This window comes from Botryllus schlosseri, chromosome 10 (assembly GCF_051294905.1).
Source record: "Botryllus schlosseri isolate E-star chromosome 10, Bs_hap1, whole genome shotgun sequence".
Taxonomy (NCBI): Eukaryota; Metazoa; Chordata; class Ascidiacea; order Stolidobranchia; family Styelidae; genus Botryllus; species Botryllus schlosseri.
Window position 1 is genome coordinate 17,126,658 of NC_137245.1, and position 19,565 is coordinate 17,146,222.

Consider the following 19,565-nt stretch of genomic DNA (forward strand, 5'->3'; position numbering starts at 1 on the left):
CTACTGCTTGATGCCCTATTGCCGGGGTCTAGGTATCGGCTATGGAGTCCACAGTTTCTGGAATTTCAAAATGTAAAACACGTCCGGATCCAAATCTGATTTTTTTCTCAAATCCAATTCCATGCTCAATTGCTCATCGCAGATCGATATGACAGGGAGCGTTTGATTTAGCTGTGACCGGAGCTATGTTGTCTCTGTAAACAGCTAAGATAAAGCGATTAGTCAATGCTACATGTAGGCAAATTTCATGATTTCGCATACAGCACTAGGGTGCATCTACACACTACCATAACAGCAACACGTTAATATTACCCACTCGGCATAAGTCGATCAAGAAACGGGATTAAGCCAAGATAAGACAAATCAGACAACCATCAATAACCTAAAACCACGACTTGCCCTGGAATGTTTGTATTCTAATGTGTGCGTATCTACCGAAAGATCAAATCAAATGTCATACCGCAACCGCATGCCTTCGATACAATTTTGGGCTGGCTAACAGAGAAATGCAGGGTACTCGAAACCTGCCTCAAAATGGCGGGAACCATCTCGAACACTAGTTGGATTCATGTTCTGCATGGAGGTGTTGATTTTTAAGAGTCAAGTTTCAAAACGGGGAAATTCCCTGATACGGAACTGTTAGTAACCAAACTGTTATGTATGCCACTTCATGATTGTGGAGTAGGGCTGTTCAAAAATAACCATTTTTCCTGAATCTTGCTGGCTACGTGATTAAATCGTTAGGTTGCCTTAAAAACGACGCACACCAAATTTGAATCCAGTCCAACCAATCTTCGCGGGTTTCGTGCAGTTTGAAAATTTTCAATTTGCAAAAAAATGCAAAAAAAAATTTTTTCAAGTTTTTCTGCCAACCCCATGAAATTGTTGCGCGTCTTCAAAAACTATGCAAAACAAATTTGACTCAATTCCAAGCCGTAGAAGCGGAGTTATTTCAGTTTTTCTTTGATATATCTGGGATTATCCTTGATCGGTGGATAATCCAACAATGTGGAGTGGTCCCATAAAGGCTGACATGCAAATTAGAATGGTACCATGGCTTGAAGCAGACCAGCAATATTACATGCCCCACATTTTTTGCAGGTCGCCAAAACACCCAAGGGCTTCGGGTAATCAGATACAGAATGATGATCAAGTTAAAATGGGAAATGCCACTCGATATCCTGGTTTGAAGGTAAGCCAGAAAGCCAATATCCCTGCTCCCAGGACGTAAACCTGTACCCTAATTGCCATTCATGCCTCTGACTGCTAATTACAGGATTAGATATATTGTTACTCTTATATATATCAATACCCAATCAATTTGGTAATCATTCATTAGATTGATCACTCTTGGGATTATTGCCTCCTGGAACAGAGAGTCATTATACCTTACAATGGTCACTGCGCATTTGTCTGTGAAAAGTACATGATTTATGCAGCGGGAACTATCATAATCTATTTGACCATCTTCCTCTTTTTTTGCAGGGACTCCAAGATCAACGCTGTGATAGCAACACTGCGAGCCACGCCACTGTTAATACAGGTGCGAACACATGCGGTTTACCAGCGCACCTGAACAAACTAGTGGGAGGGCTAACAATGATCTCTTGCTGACCTGGCTCCAGCCAGTTTTGATTTCCAATCATGAGAATTCGATAAAGCGTGCCACCGATAATGGCCCCGTATCGCGATAATCGCTTCACCGCAATCGATAAAGACTCAAAACAACTCGACTCGCGTGCACAGCTTGTAGACAAATTCCTTTCGATAAAAAGCAAACTCCCCGGTGGAGGGCTGTTGTTCTTCCTACGGACACTTGAAAAACCCCATGACCAAAAGTGCTGACCCTTTTTTTAGTAATTAGGTTACCATGTTTAGAGGGGTGCGTAGCATTCCCATCGTAAATGGGGTCGCGGCCATAAAAAGGTTGGGAACTACTGCACTATTTGAGTGGCTATGTTTATAGATTACTTCAACTTACTACTTACTTTTCTCAATTTGGATTTCCAAATACGTGGAAGTCGTGGGTAAGTTTGTATCTCTTGCACGAATGAAATTGCCTGTGTCACGGTAACTCAATGTATTTTAGAAGATCGCATCTATCTATAGTGTCATTCATCGTTAATGGCAAAGTCTTGCGATTTTAAAAGTAGCCACCACCGATTAACTGTCGAAAGAATTAAACCCTTTGACCAAATCTACTTTGGCAAGCAAGTCAGACCTTTGATATTCCACTGCTACTTGTATTGAAGTAGAAAACTATTGTTATCGCCACGACCGCAACGACATCACTTTTATATCCAGGCCGTCCAGTTTACACCGTTAGTCCTAGCGAAGCGTCAGGCGGCCTACAGCCCTTTGTAACGATCCCCCCAAGAAACGTAAGTGAAATCCAGGCGATGACCGAGATTGTCCGCTTTTATGGCGCGATGTACGTTTGCAGGGGGACGCCGAAGACAATGGCGAGGGCCGTGCATGGAGTGATGATAGATCAGTGAATAACAGCCGGTCCACGGACCGGGACTACACTCATCTGTCTGGCACACCATGTTCGGCCGGTCTCACCGTCGACACCACGCCGCGGCGCCGGCACCCGTCCGGGTCGCCCGCTTCTTTCGGGTCAACTCCCAGCATCGAAATATCGCCCGTGTCCGAGTCGGCCGCGGATTCGTCGGGAAACGAATTTAATTTCCCGCTCAAGCTGCGTTGGGCGCGAGCGCAATCGCTGGATTTCTCGAAAGCGGCCGGAGCCTCGCGCGACACGCGGACAAAAGGCCAGGAAGACGCGAGGCCCTCCAGTCTGTCGCCAAAGTTTTTTAGAAACTGCGAGACATCATCACCCGATGCGCAGGCCTCGCCGAAAAGACCTGGGAAAAGCGGAAGCCGTACAGGCGCGCGTAAGTGCCTCTAGCTCGAGAGAGAGGCGTGACATTGCCCCCGAGGCGCCCGCCTAAAATTACTTCTCTGCGGCATGACACGACTTCTGTAACCACGATCCTGCCGCTCTTTAAACATGTTTTGTGCTTAAATCTAGGTCGGCGAGCACATCGCTCTTGGAATCAAAGGCGCGTTTGGAATTTCTATCATATTACAGTGGTGGTCAGTACTGGAGTGCTTCTACTTTTTCGTGGCACTCGAGTACTGACCACAATGACTACTACTCTGACCGCCTCTGATAGCGATGCGACAATATTCCGCTTAACCAACCGTATGTCGGAGTTATATAGCAGGCTCAAGACGTGTCAAGTATTAATTTATGATATATGCAAACGTGGGACACTCCAGTATCATTCTGAAAATTGAGCTGGAAAAGCATTGTCGCGTTTGCTATGGACAGTAAACATATCTGCTTCAAATTTAATCATTCGATCACTCCATCTACATTTGTTGAATACCAAATCGCCGGTGACGCCTAAACACTTTGATTTTCGCTATTGTTGCATCGTGTTATTGCTAACGTCACCATTAAGATAATTTTTCTTCGCACACCAACGATATTCTACTACCGATTTGTCGACATAACGTTAACACCCTTCTCACTTTACTAGAATCTAACGAAGCACTCGAAGAACAAGTACCGAACACAGCGTTGGAACAAGGCACTAGCAGCGACGATTACGACGGGCCTTTAAGCAAGCAGCCCTATTTGGAGAGGGAAAACACACAGTCAAACACGGGCAATGTCTCCAGCTCTAGACTGTTGATCAAGCAAGAAGTGAGCTACTCGCCAACCTCCCCCCCAACCGCAGACCCGTTCATGGACCACGACGATGTAGCGTCGGGGTCCACGACTCCCAGCGTCTCGACAAGTGCTAGCCACGAGGGTTTATTGGATGAAAATGGTGTCCTTGACTTGTCGATGCAGAAGCCCTCGCACAAGCCCACAGACAGGCAACAGGCTCGGACCACGCAAGTTAGTGCTGTCAACGACACGTCTACAGATCCCAAGGCCAGAGAAGCGTTGGACGCCTTGGTAATGATGCAAGCTAGCGTCGCTTCGCATATGCAATCTCACAAATTTGTATCGCCTCCTACTGACGAAGGGTGAATATTTTTGCATACTGTACATACCGTTAACAGTTTGACACGCGCAGTTTTCAATCAGGTCTTCGCTGACTGCTGGGTTTTCGAGAAAACCGCGTCGCTCGTCGGGAGGCCAGACTTGTAACTGGCCTGGGTGCGGAAGACTTTTCAGACACCGGAACATCTTTGAAGAGCATTTGAAACTGCACCAGAACGGCATACCTGGTAAGAAATGATACGATTTATTCATCTATTTTGCCAATGGTGCGATATATTTGACTCTTGGCCATGCGGATATGATCACGGAGACGGTGCCCTGGCATTAACCCAGCATCAGAAGAAAGTTTTCCATATGACGTGGATTTGATTCCATTGAAATGGGGAATTGAGTAATTGCAGGCGTCGTATTTTTCGAATAAAATAAAATGTTTCTTCCACATTCATTCTTAACGCAATTAGGAGCATTGCAGGAAGACACACAGTTAGGCATAGGTAGGAAGAAAAGAGTTGCAGTAAGAAACGTGCCACGAAACTGTTTTAAATCGTGCATTGAGAGTGATATGGCGAAGAAATTAGAGAGCAGAGCTGCCGGCACGAGTTTGAAATAAAATGATTGCGAAAAGCAAGGAGTGAACTTTGAACGGATGCAGCAACTACGATGCATCCTGTATATGCGGTTAACGAAGTGGGAACCCGATGGCAGATGGAAGGCATGCGAAACCGAACACAATCGCCTGATATGAACCGACGGGTGTTTACGCCGTATCATCATGGAATGGAAGCTGACAGAGTAAAAATCCAGCCGTTGACCGAGTCACCGTTGCACACCACGCCGCAATGCTAAATTGTCGGGACAAGGGCCACACGTTCTATCGAAATTGGCACCGGAATTGCAGCAAGCAGTCACAAGATCAATTCCATTTAACTTCGATCACTGTTTGAATTGAAAGATGGCACGTATAGCATAAGCGCACTATTTGCTTCTACACCAGAATCCTGCATTAGTTGAATTTAGGTAATTTGATATCTCAGGGGCCTGAATATACCACATCTATGACTTGGAGTCCTAGATGGACCAATGACAGCATTTTTCTGGTTACGATTATGTTGTGTTTAAGCCGTAACAGGCAAGAGCCCTAACAGGCAATTGTAACCATAAGAACCGTAGTTCGGGTTAGCTACTGAATCTACCGACTATCCAACAACGGAAAATTCCCATAATCAAGCAGCTTTTGTTGGTACAGGAATAATCAGCACTCAATCAATCCTGTTATAGTAATGACAACGTGAATCACAACACGAATATAGCACCAGCATGGATTTTTGTAACAAGTCTGATCGAATGGTCGCCTCTGGGGGATTGAATCTACCAGAACCACGAATGCTCACGACACATCTGCGGCTCTCAACTTTAGTTGGAAACGATCTTACAATAGCCGTTTCATGTTTCGTCAACATCAACACTATAAGATTGAACAGAAATGATCAATCAGACAAATAATCGCACTCACGTGTGTCCGCCATTTTGTTTTGCCACAAGGTAGCAAAGGTGTATGAAACTATGCATATAGGCCATTCAAAATGGCAGTCTTTCAATCCTTCTCGGAACGATAAAGTGCTTTGCTTTCCTGTCTTTGCAAGCATATTCAAGACTAAGGACAAAGTGCGCGAACAAGCAGCACACGAAAGTCTAATGTTATCTTCTGAAAGTCTAACGTTATCTCGTGTTACTTCTAATGAACAAAATGCATCTTATTTAGATTGTAGGTATTGGATTGCAAGACTACTCAAGTCGCCCCAACTCCTTCCTATCTTTTCTTTTTATCACTATCTTGTGGTGTTTTGGAATATGGTTCCTTTATATTAAATTCAGAGCACAAGATTGCCATAAAATGATAAAGATAATAGGATGTTGAAACGACTTTGACTAGGCTTTCCATAATGAAAATATTAATAATCGGAACTGAACTGAACACATTTCGCAATCTTCCTCTGATCTTTATCGGCAGTATCATATTCCCAACAATATAACTAATGCGACCAATGAATAACATGAACGATCCCAAATTCTGCTGAAGCAGTTTACAAATACTTGTTTGGTGCTGTAGCACTTGGTTCGCTGCGCTTCCGAATTATTCATTAAATATTATTTTGCTCGCTTTTGCCACGGACATCCCACTGATAAATAATACGGCAATTCTGCTGCGACAGTCGCACCTAATAATTCGTTCTACTAAAACGCTACCTATCCTCCCATCGCAATCCTGCTGTTAATTAATTTACTAGAGTGAAAAAAACTGAACTGAAGGTCAACTTTACATCTGGATATATAGCTATGTCCTGCCAGAGCGGACGCTGGCTGTGACACCTAATCCGCGGTACCTACACACTACCGGCTCCGGCTGCAATCCATAATAAATGGCACCCGGTGCGTGATAGTAGACACTGCGTAAGAGAGCGTCTGCTCAAGAGAAAAAACTGCCGGCTACGCGCGCGACGCTCGTGCGCGCGTTCGAGAATGCAGTTTCAAGTTAGGTGCATCCCCAGCGTCAGCACATGACGCTACAAGCACCGCGGGCAGCGAATGGGGTCTTAGTTGTACACCACGTATGGAGTTCACAGCTCCTGAGCTAGTGAGTGTAGCGTTAACCTTAAAAATGATCTACTGGAAATGCAGACATGGTAGCGTGTGTAATTTTTGCGGAGTTACTTGGTGGCAGACAAGGGTTAGCGTTACAAATATAGGATGTACCTGTAAATTCGAGGTGTTAACCAATCTTCGTCATACCAGAACATATTGAAATGTACCAGATAGCTGATAGAAATAGTTAATTAGATAGTTGAAATCTCACTCGTATAGCTTTCTGAGCCCAAAGTGTAACCGAATGAATGCCCATGCCTACTACGCCCGCGAGCAATGGAACCCGTACTTCTACCAATTAATCTCAATAACTGAGCTACACTCGTACATAGGGCTATCGTGGCTAAACCACGAATAGCGATGCTGGATCTGACTAAACCATCTGGCTTCCCTGTGACATAGCGATCATTCTACTGAGCTCGGCATCCTAGCAAGTTTCAGCGTGTTTGCAAATCAATTCTCCTCTCGTCAGGAGCTGGAACTGCTACACTGGACAAACAAAAGCGCGGGCGTTTGAGTCGCGCGCTGTCTTGTAGATTGAAATTTTCCGTAACGTCATTGTGTTGGATCGTACGGGATTTCCACTCCATTACTCTGTGGAAGGCAGTAATTTGTTAGGTTCGCGCGAACTCGATTTCAAAATTCTGTGGCCTTCAGACATAGAGTATCGATTAGGTATATTCCAGCATGCGTTCAGGGTGCCTCGATTCGACTTGCTCACATTCTTCAAGATGAGAAGTAACCTCATTCACACACACCGTTTCGATCAATGGCGTACGGAAGGTACGTCTGCGGAGATAACGATTGATCATGTTTCTGTGTTTTTGTGAATGGATTTTAAGAGTTTGGCCGCAATTGGTTCGGATCATAACCATTCATTTCAGATGAACTGGATTTGAGGAACTTCGAATTCATAATATTTTTCAAATTTCACGCAACTTTATGTAGAATTTGAACCAGGATTTCCCAACCTTTTTTATACCGTGGCTCCTTCGAGAATTTTGAAAGTCAATGGTCCCCCTATATATTTTTTCGACCTTTATGAGTAAATAAAGAAACGTGTTTTAATTAAAAAACTGTCTGATAGAATGATATGAATACAACACACAATAATCATGATAGTAGATCAGTTGGTTGTTCCATAATCAGTGAATGTGGTGGTTGTGCTTGTTTCCGCTCTAACAATGTCTTATTTGGTGGGGTGGGAAAGGCAACAGCAATGGAATGACAATGCAATTAAGCTTATGGTATGGTCGGCTTTGATTAAACATATAAAACACTTTGAGACTTGCAGACTACTTCGTCTTGTAGACTGGTAACGCCAAGTTTAAGATCACTTTCTTCACACTTCCTCCTTGTAGCAGTGGTAGCCATTGCACAATGCACATGCACAACTTTTAAAATACCAATATTAAATTATCTGAATGCCAAACAAAGGAAATTTACTCAAAATGAAGAAGCAACTTATTGGTGTTTATATTAAATTTTAATATATATATGCCTGTTATAGTAGAGTAGACTTGGAGATGCTAAAAAATTTCATGACCCCACTGAAAACGGTCATGGCCCACAGGTTGAGAACCAGGGTTGTAATGACTCGAGTCATGACTCGACTCGAGTCGCGATTTTTTGGGGACTAGACTCGGACCAAGTCATATGACTCGAGACTGGGTCTACCAACACAGACATTTCATTGTAATTTGGAAAAATTGTAAAGTTATCACACCAATATAATTTCGTTTATTAGTACTGGTTCTTGAAAATGCTAACAGAAACTGTTAAAAGTGAGGAAAAATGAGTATATTATGAATGCCAAGCATTCGATATCACCGAGCAGAGTTGTAAAAAGTGGATGTCACATGACATTTACTTGGAACTGAACGGTCAGCACAATGACTTGGACTCGGACTCGAGTCAAAACCCTATGACTCGGACTCGAAACTCTACTGCGTGACTTGGACTCGGACTTGACTCATGGTGAATTGAAAATGACTCGAGTCAAAAGTATAAAAGTGAGATTGACTTGTGACTTGGTTACACTTACAACCCTGTAATGATAACCCCTGATTTAAACCATCGGCAGGTTTGGACATGATACGAAACGATAGAATTTGAACATCAACTTGGATTCGAAAAATGAAATCGGTTCATTATCGTCTGTCACGTTGTACCTCCCTCGAGGTGTTTTGTCTACGGAGAAAGAGAGAGTTTATTTATTTCGTCAACCATGAAATACCGAAGGCGACGTTTCCCAGCATAAGAAATATAAGCATGCAAGTCACTAATGACATGATCTTTTCAATTGCCGAACTGATCATTGACAGGAAGGTCAGATATGACTGTCAAAGTTTTCAAGACCAGAGTCACTGGTATGTATTTGAAAGTAATAATTTCTTCCCAAAGTTCAGTAGGAGCAAAGAGACAAAGACAGAAATGGTAAATCAAGAAACACTAGAATGAAGGAACCGGCTCCCGTATTTTTGAAGGTTTGGGCTTGCGTGCAGCAGACAATAACAATTTGACCGAAGTACACGGTGCAGTGCTGATATTGTTTTAACATGTGAACCCAAACAACGACGGCATTGACATACTAGTAAGACAGCTATACCCCCATCCGTGTACGTTGCTTGTAATTCCATTCCAGACGGTTGGTCTTAAATCTCGTTTTTACTTTATGGATTTGCGGCAACGCGTGATCGCCAGTCACTCACGACGACCATCCCATACCAAATCAACACTCATTTCCATACTACTTTTGCGCGACATGTCACCAGAGTAACGGTTTCTTTTATCACCGCTCTCTCGGCCCTCTCGCGTTTCACGAGTTGCGTACCGAGACAAACAACTCAATGAATCAAACCACATATTTGCATACTAGTTTCAACGGAGATGGAGTCGCGGCGCGCTTCGATGACTCCGCAAAGATATCGCAATGTTTTGCGTTGGCGCTACAATTCTCAGTGTAATGGGCAAATATTTTCAAACTGTAAATGTTGGCGGCTGTGCTTTGCACCTACTTATTGATAGTATAATTGATAACAAAGCAAGTGCTGAGGTTTACAAGCTTTAAACTGTCCATCTCGTAACGGTGAAGTGGAGCTAGGTCTAAGAAATCGGATAGAAAGGCAGGCATGTCCCGGTAATACATGAGCCATCCTGCGACAGGAGTATATTTTAAATCTTCCTCCCAGACGGAAGCTCTGAAATAACTTTCTGAATACTATTTTGCCGATAATCCGACGCAGTATTGCGGGAATTTATCACAGTTTGCTGGTAGCACAGTGACGCTCGGATAGTAATTTCATAGGGCTTAAAAACAGTGAGAAATGACCATTCATGCGTAATACAACGTCCTAGTCGCGTGGAAATGTGCTGAAATCGCAGCGGAACAGTCAGTACTCGTTGTTTTGAGATTACTTGCTACGTGACCGTGGAGTAACAACGCACATCGTGCGTGGCTAGACGAGCGATTTATTGTTCGAAACTTATTCTCTCGTTGGACGTTCGTAATTCCGCCATTTTGTTTTCGTGAGCCTTTCCAGAGATGTGCAACGTGCAATTGTGCCTTCCAACGACCTACAGCAAATTTACACTTGAATTTTTTCGACTTAGCCACAGTGATCATTTTCAAAACTGTTTAGATGCTACTATTTTATGCTTCCCGTGAAACGTGTGATAGAGGAACGCTGTGCGACACATGATTTGAATTAAGCACATTTATAAAAAAACGAACATCACTTGTGGACATACAGATCTTGGCTAGCTGTAGTCCCAGAACCTAGCGGTTCACAAGCATCTGGCTCACTAGAACTGGACAAAATCTAGTAGGCTACATGGTTGATTCCATTCCGGAGTGGAGTATTCGAGCATCCTATATTATGACGTCTTATGGTGCTAATGACTTTACAATTTCATTTTATTTAATAATGACTTCAAGAGTTGAACATGTACTTTTTCGATGTTGAGGGGGCGACCGACTGAGCTTTCGAGGCTCCAGCTGTGGGAATGATGTATTGTAACTATTTTTGTTACTTAAATAAACAGACTCTCACTACTAAACTCTTTTAATTACAATTGACAGGCGTACTCAAATTGTTGCGCCCAGTACCATACTGATGAGATAAAAAGGCGCAGTTTCCATCTCGTGAAGTACATGACAAAAAGTAAACTATTTCGTAAAGGTGGATGATGTTCCTAAAACAAAATTCACGAATATGACTGTTCGAAAACACCCTTCTGCACTCGACTAAGATTTGTCTATTTAGTTGTCTTGAAGAGGAGAGTTTATATACTCGGGACAGTTACTTTCCTGTAGAGCATGCATATGCGTATTGCTAAATATAGCTGTAGCGTGAAATGAGTTGTATCCAGACCTCCACAAAATAAAGACCTGCTGTTAAATGGATGTTCATTGTTCAACAATTACTTTTTCTTCGAATGGCACTGGCAACTTGATAAAATTGTTAGGCTGCTGCGCACCAATTTTGTTGCAATTCCATCTTATAGAGGCATTCCTATAAGAGAAAAATGTTTTGAATTTATTTAGTAAAAATGAATATAGAAATGTTTCAAATTTTAATGGCAACCCCGTGACATTGTTAGGTTGACTGAAAAATAAACGATGCACAAGAAATTTGGCTTAATTCCAACCAGTAGAAGCGAAGTTATTGGAAGACAAAATTTTGGATTTGGAAAATGTAGTATTTACAGTGTCAAATTCTTTAATTATTTATTATAGATCTACCCGCTCTTAATGCTATGATATGAATTTTCAAATTTTGAACATCAATCAATTCGCTTATACTGGTTCGGATTGAGTCAAATTTGTTGTGCATCGTTTTTTCGGACAACCTAACAATTTCATGGGGTGGCCAGTAAAATTTGAAATTTTTTTATACTATTTTTATCGAATAAATCCAAAACTTTTTTCTCTTATAGCAATCCCTCTATAGGTGGGGACTGCATCAAAATTGGTGTGCAGCGTGCTTTTTAGGTAACAAATTTATCAAGCAGCCAGTAGAATTAGAAAAAAAAAGTCATTTTGGAACATCCCAAACGTTCACTGCTCAGAAACCGCTATCCCATCCGTTATACTGCTAATATTCTATATAACGTGTCTTCAGCAGGCTATATTACAAACAAGCACTGGATACCAAAAATTTAATTGGCTCAACTGCCGTTCCAGCCACCATTTTGACATGCCACTACAATTCACTTACGGCTGTATTTCGACCTGTATTAATTGCGGGCACCCCCTTAACCTTGCTATCAAACAAACCATTTTAGTGTCTTCACTGTATGGCCCACTGCGATTCAAATGTTAACACTATACTGGACGGTTTGCGTTGTAATCGGACACTAAAGGAAGCCCAGCATGATGAAGATATTTAGTTCAATAAATGCAACAAAACTTGGTGATATATATACCATTTGGCAAGGTTAGTTGTGGGCTTGCGGCCGTTTATTTTCACTTGTTTTATCACTCGAAATATGCCACTCAATGACGTTCGTTATATATAAATCGGTCTGAGAAATCTTTTAGCTGGCTTCATGCTAATAGCACTATTTAGCAATGAAAATTCTGTAGTCTCGGTTATGGTTCCTTGCCGTGTCAACAAGAAAAGATGAGGCAATCATGTTCAGATGTAAGAAATATTTGTGCTGATGTTGTGCCAATAATAATATGTTGAGTTGAAAATTGAGTATTCTCACTATTACTTCTTTGTCATTTCAACACTAAAACATCGTTTCATCAGTTTGGATATCCAACATCGCTGGTGAAGCCCGCAGCTTCTGGCTTGAAATTACCAGAACTTTAACTGAATGCGATGAATATATTACCATCAGTTAAACGTAATTGGAATCCGTAGTTGTGAAGCGGGAAATAATTGGCGATAACCTGTATCCAGTGTATGTAATTTTCGAACACCAAACTTTGTCAAGTAGCCAACTATCCTCATTAGTATTTGCAAAAAAAATATCTGCAAATTAGTTATCAGTATCTCAAAGAATCGACCCGTCCCTCCGCACATACGCACAAACGGAAGAACAACGACGCTGTGTAAAATTATTTCCAATTCACCAAGTCTGTATTAGTGTATAGGCGTAATCGCCGTAAAATATTCACTCATTCATTCATTTTGGACAGCGCATGGAGGCGATTTCGAAAAGTGCCCGAGACTGCGACCGCCTGATAACGGACTGGTCGTTTCTATACGAATAAAGCAATTATGACCATAAAATAGCTTTTACTGCTTCGTACTGCTTCGTACTGGAGCGAAATTGAACAGAAATGCCTTGCTTTAGTTTGCATTTATTTACTGCAGTTTCCACACCTTAGTAACCGAGAAATATCCTTCAAGGACCACAACAGGGCTGGGCACAATGATTCGAGTGCTGGAATCTGAATCGAGTAATTATTTTAATGATTTGAGTTGTGATACTATTTTCCACTGTGAAAGCCTTGAAACCTTGATTGGCCGTATCGCAGCATACGAAACATAGTACAAAGTTACGAACGTTACTGGAAATAACACATTTCCGAAGTCATGATCCTCCCACAACATTGTCACAAAGTGCAATGAAATCGGTAGGGCCGAAGTAATACCAAAGTATAAGTAATGTGATGAATAACAGGCATTTTATTCTTTGTGGTGGCAAAAAAGGTACATGGCATCATATGTACTGTTATTACGTCATAATCAGCGATACTCGACTCGAAGCATAATACGTGATTCAGAATCGAATCACTCCTCAGGTACTCGATTTTGCCCAGCCCTAACCACAACACTTGTTATCGACTTACCGTTAATGTCGACACACAAGGCGATATCTGGACACGGGTTCATCAAAATGCGAAATCATTTCACCCGCCCTGATTAATGACGGAAATGCGTGTACTGCACATCAAACGTTGCTGTTCATGTATAATCTGATCCCGCTAGTCAACAAGTCTGAAATATCGCATTTTTCGAACCCTCAATTGCATAGATCGCATGAAGATTCTCACGTTAATGCTATATGGGCGAACAATTCGTTTCAACTGTTTTTCCTGGCGTTTTGTTACGAAATTTGACTGTAGATTTGAAGGAAGGTGCTTCCAAAGACAAAATGATAAGCGACGGCGTGTTCAGTCCGAGTTCGTTTCGCGATAGTCAATACTCCTTTCGGTATCGATAACGCAATTGTCGCCCATGGAAAATGACAGCTAAACGTGCATTCAGTTCGAATATGACACCGATATAGCTATTTTGAAGGCTCGGAAATGAAAATATACGGTGACGGGGTGCGCCTTCCAGGTCTTCGATGGTGGGTGCGCCAAAACTCACCCGCAGCCGCCATTTTGGATACGCTGGAGTATAATTTTCGTTGACTGGTTACCAGTTACGAATAAAGGCGCACAAAAGTATATCATGTCCCGCTCTTGCGGAGTTGGTTATACAGCTTAGTTTGTCACAAAGCTCCTTGCGGTCGGGATTGATTTATCTTTTAGTTAGGCTTTCTAGGGAAAAACTCGAAAGTTCTAGATTTATTCAGTTCGAACTGACTCCAGGAACTCAGTCGCGAAATAGTAACTCTAAACATTTTCGTTATAGAAAGAAAAGCTTGGTATGCCAGACATTTCTCAGTTCAATCTGACTTCTGGAACTATGTCGCCAATAATAGGGAACTCAAACATTTTCGTCGTAGAAAGTAAAACCTCAAATATCTGAAATTCTCAATTCAAACTTCAGCAGATATATTGCAAAACATTTTAATAATAAATGACTTCAGAAATCCACATACCCCGTACGGAACGAAATCTGTCCAACATACGATGACGCGATCCCCAGATGGTAATAGTCTAGCCTCTGTTCATGCCCTGAAAAATAGTAACCTTCGTTAACAATAACACGGACAATCACGATATCTAATCACACGCTGTGGAAATCTCAGTTTCAATCATGTGTTGTAAAAGCAGACTGCAGCCCGAAAAAAGCGAAGCAGGTACTATATGGATTGTGCAAGTCTTTGTCCTCACTTCTGCAAAGATTACAAACCCAGATTTTTCAGACATTAGTGTCGGAAAACAATGGCAGCTTCACACTGTGAACATTTTTGTGAAATCGCTGAATTTTACAGTAATCTTAATATCTGTCGTCCAAACTCTGAATTTCAACATCCCGTTACTCCCTGCGTGACAAGATCGCTATAAAAGAACATGAATACCAACCTGTGAAACTTGGCATGCCCGGAAATTTTATTAATTTAAACAATTCGCCAGAATGTGCCTTGGAAAATTACACTATTCCGTGCGTGGGTCGTAAAAGGCCTAGAACGAGATCCTGAGATCACATTCCTGCGCATTGGCAGAGTTGGTCATTTCCAATTAAAATACAACGATGTTTGGGTCCAGCGGTGCGAAGATTTTTTTCGGGCTCAAAATGTTCTCTGAGCAGCCAAACAATACTGGGTGCGAATAAGGGGTCTTTGTGGGCCCGATAGTTAACGTAAGACATTTCAATCCATCCACCTTCGTGTCCACATGTTGAGCAATTTTACAGATTTTCAAGAATTGAATATTGACCGTTAGGCTCAGATGCTTACAGCACCAATAGTATTCGTGAAGTTAATCGCTCGATTGAGTGACGAATGACGTTCGTTTTCAAGAAAAATTATATTATGTTGTTCCGAACTATGCCCTGAGTTTCTGGTTCGAAATCATTGAAAAGAGCGACGAATATAATTCGTCATCACATTCACATCGTTTAACCAAAAGATTTGAACTGATTCACGTGAACGGCAATGAACGCACATCGCACAGCCATCGACCGCCCGTGCTTCACTGTGGTTGTCCAGCGGCATGAACGTAGCAAACCAACGGAACCAATAAAGTGCGAGCAGGCTGTGTGGATGACCAATAAAGTGTGAGCAGCCCATAGCAGTCAAATTACTTATCGTTGTCCGTATTTGTCCCTCACATTTTTGGGTTGTGCTAATTTATTGATACAGCAATTTGTCCCACAGTATAGTTCAACATAACATCGTATATATTTAAGCATATCTGTACGAGACATGCGTGGTAAAAAACACAAAATTTCCAGGAACGCATACTTCTAAACATTTTTTTCAATTCCTTTACCAGTTAATAACCGACTTTTAATGCTTCCAGTGTGGAAACTTTTTGGGGCATTGATAAAAGGGCGACCTTTTGAGTTGAGTTAAGTTAAAGGTCAGCGCTGCAGTACTCGGCCGGTGCGTATGAAGATCCAGTGACATAATTCACATAAATTTGGGTTACCACACGTCCTCCTTCAGGAGGATTTGTCCTCCTTTTTTCAGGTTTTTGAAAATGTCCTCCGAGGACGCCTAAATGTCCTTCTGTTTGTCAATTCGTCCTCATTTACAGCTGTTACAGCTAAGATAATGGACAGATTCGACTGAAAATGGGCATAAATGACGCTAAATAGCAAATACGTACGTTTGAGCGGTTAATTCGGGACTCGATCGAAAGTGACGAACTTTTTTTAGTCAACTCCACATTCCCAGCAAAAATAGAAAAATCCGCTATTTTCAGTCTTGATCAACTAACTTTTCTGATTTTCCGAGTCAAAAATATGGTACCCCTACATAAATGGATGCCCCCTTCGTCCATTATTATCGATCTCTATTATTCGACATTAACTCAAGAAAGCAGTAGCCGTCGGTGTTCTCCACAAGCCACGAAATGTAATCCAATGACGTCGTAATCACCTTAGTTTAAGTTCCAAGAAAAGCTTCGTGATGATATCCTCAACAAGGCAGTATACAATTCCTGTAGTTAAGTCGACCAAAAGTCAATTCTCATTCTGGCCAAAATGTCACGAATCGCCCAAAGCGGTGACTGCGACCGCGAGATGATATTGCACAATGTTTATAGGAAACCGTGATTTGTATACCGTGTAGACCAGCGATGGGCTGGAGCTGTATTTGATGAAATGCCTTTAAAATACATTTCATAGGGAAATAAGTGGATTTTATGAAATCTGTCCAAGCAGCTCTGCTTTCCTAGGGAGTGGTGGTGCGGGTGTGCAAGGCCGTAGTGCGTTTCTAGAAAAGGAAATCACTATTTTCAAACTACATCTCAGCGCAAAGTGAGGAATAATTCATTGCATACGTCGGAAAAGTTCGATAGCAGGCGACCACACATCCACAGCGTGCATTTTGTCAGATAATATGAGAATGAAGCATGCCAACACGAGATTGATGTAAAGCAACTTGAGAGGGCGTGATGTATTCTGTATTACCAGTATAGACTATAGCTTGGAGGACTCTGTGGTTTCTATTTATTTCCAACATAGCAATATGTGCAATTGATTCTCAAACTATTCATATAACTTAACATCGAAGTATACGTAAAAGCGAATGAAGGCGGTTATCGGAATTTTTCAGTTAATGATTCAACCACAAGAGAAAATAAATCCCACAGCCGCCGGTAGAATGACGCTATTATCATGGTTAGGCTAATAAATATTGTCTAGTATGGAACCCGTGATCTGGCTATGGAAAGGTTATGCTTCTGTTTCGTTTTGGTAATATTTTGATAAGTTGAAAACACAAGATATCTGTAAAATGAAAAAGATGGGAAGATGCCGGAACTATTTGAAGTAGTCATTCAATCAGAAGCCCTTGGACAAGAACTTGTAAATAGAATGTATTAAATGCCGCTGCCCACTCTTCGCATAATTTAACCCAATATACAACGATGCCTGGTGATGGATGATGAAGGTTTGCGGAAATAATGATTAAAGATTGGCCTTCCGTTTGTGGGTGATGTTAATTCAGGTGTAAAGCTTGGAATACAGTACACATTCCGTGCTCGCAGTTTCTTTCTGCGTAACATTCGGACATTTTTGCAAAAAAGTTAGCTCACGGTAGATGTTGCTGCGGACGGGTTTATCGACGTGGATGTCTTGCCATCAGAGCGGCGCTTTTCAAATATGTTTATTCAGCCTAGGATGTCTGTCAGATCGCTTATCGGCCTGTACTGCAAGTTCATTCCGCACGATGAGCGCGCGTGATAGCCACATGGGTCTAATCCGCCACGATGCTTAATCCTTCCATTTATCACATCCTTCCATAAAAGTGGTATCCATCATTTGAATCGACCTTATCAATTTTTATTGAAGTATAGTTACTTGATCACAGTTATCGGTCCGGATGTGGCCCTATCCATGTCTAGACTATATTGGTGGTCGCTGCGGATAGTTCTGTTTGGCTTTTGGGCATACGTGTAGCTTGTGTATTTCTAAGTTTCTGCGTATTGTCACGTTTCATGACCAAGATATTCGGGGAATATTTTTCAGCTATTACCAGGTTGCACCCTCCCAGCAATCGCTCCGAAACATTTTGCATATATTCGTCATTTGATGCACAGTTTACTGGTCGCACGACCTAGCAGGATACGAATATCGCACACGATGGAATTAAGACTGGAAGTTCAATATTGAAGCAGAGCAGAGAATATGTGTTGAAATATTCTAAAAGTTCTAATCCTTGGTGCCTCGCACAATGATACTACGTATATAAATATCCACGCTTCAGCACTACCCAGCCATTTTATCTGCCTCTATCGCTAGCGCGATATCGTAATTATCAACTGTCCAAGACCGATACAGTATAGCATAATTGGAGCCAGTCGGTATAAGTTGGCTGATTTTGGGCGCATTTCACGGTTTATTTAGCTTGCCGTTTCGAGCACAAGTGTTGCAACAGGTGGTTGAGGTTGCAGAATAGTTCGATCTTCTTACCAGGCCGTAAGGAAAGTATGCCAGGCATATATATGTATGCGCCTCGTTAGGTCATAAACAGAGTAACCAATTAATTCCAAGTTGTGCAGTGAGGAATAGCTTGGAAGCTGTCTTGATCACCTGAGCGGCCATACTCAAATGTCTCGAGGCGTTGCATCCGCCATTTTGTATTAGTTCGCGGTAGCCGTTGCTAACTAATTGTTTAGTTGAAAAAGCCACTTGCAAAGGAATTTTACTCGTCGTTATGGCTTGTCAGTGAATATAAGCTATTTTGTTTGTGGGCATTTCACCGCGCTGATGTAAATATCAATATATACACACCTATGATACGTGGGATCGTCGTATTACCTTAATTTCGACGGTGCCTATGTAACTTGTTAACAGAGTGACAGCGGTCGACTTGACGCTATTGCGGAGTATTCTGAATGCGCTGTACACACTATCTATTTTTATGTGCTTGCATCGCGATTGGGTCAAACAAATTTGTGAAATTTATTCACTTTGTTGTACTTGGAAGCTACTCAAGTGTTCTCGGACATTAGATATTGCCACGACAAAAGAAATTGGTCACAGTTGCAACACTGCACTTACCATTAGGTGCAAGTCCGGGCGCCATTTTGCGACAAGAATCATGACATCTTTCCGAATTGAAACCCATTCGGTTTCGAGTGCGTGGATGCTATAGCCAATTGTAACTACTACAATTTTAGCTAGAGAATAACTGCATTCGAAGTAAAATAGGTAGTGCATAGTATTGTTTGCGAGCTGAGGCAATCACAAAATGGCTTGGACGGTCACGTCAACAATGTTTATTCAGTACTCTCCCTACCTATAAGCTTGTCAACTCGTGAACTGCTCGTTATTCTGCGAATCTGCTTTGCTGCAATTGCCTGGCGCCGGGCTGCTTTGCTGCTATTAATGAAATACTCGCGACATATAATGAGGGCTGTAGATATGAGAGATTGAGTTCCTTACTGGTTTCTATATAGCCTAGTTGACATGCAATGCCAAACACGGAATTACAAAAGCCATGTATTGGATCGTGATGTAAGTTGAATTCATAGCACTGTATGGTACTGCCTTGCTTCATTTATGTTGACTTATGTGACTTACTGGGAGCCACATGATAATGA

At 41.9% G+C, this 19,565-nt stretch overlaps 2 protein-coding genes across 4 annotated transcripts in view; both read left to right on the top strand.

Moving 5' to 3' along the window:
• Window positions 1-19,565, top strand: part of LOC145448143 (uncharacterized) — a 72,474-nt gene that overhangs the window by 49,666 nt on the left and 3,243 nt on the right. For all 3 annotated transcript variants that reach the window (XM_080326469.1, XM_080326468.1, XM_080326470.1), the window contains 6 exons: window positions 1,102-1,192; window positions 1,486-1,543; window positions 2,305-2,381; window positions 2,444-2,897; window positions 3,549-4,044; window positions 4,106-4,248. In XM_080326469.1, coding sequence (XP_080182595.1) covers window positions 1,102-1,192; window positions 1,486-1,543; window positions 2,305-2,381; window positions 2,444-2,897; window positions 3,549-4,044; window positions 4,106-4,248 — 1,319 coding nt within the window. The remainder of the gene's footprint in view (window positions 1-1,101; window positions 1,193-1,485; window positions 1,544-2,304; window positions 2,382-2,443; window positions 2,898-3,548; window positions 4,045-4,105; window positions 4,249-19,565) is intronic.
• The window catches only part of LOC145448144 (uncharacterized), a 107,512-nt gene that overhangs the window by 49,396 nt on the left and 38,551 nt on the right, over window positions 1-19,565 (top strand). The gene's annotated exons all lie outside the window — the stretch shown is intronic.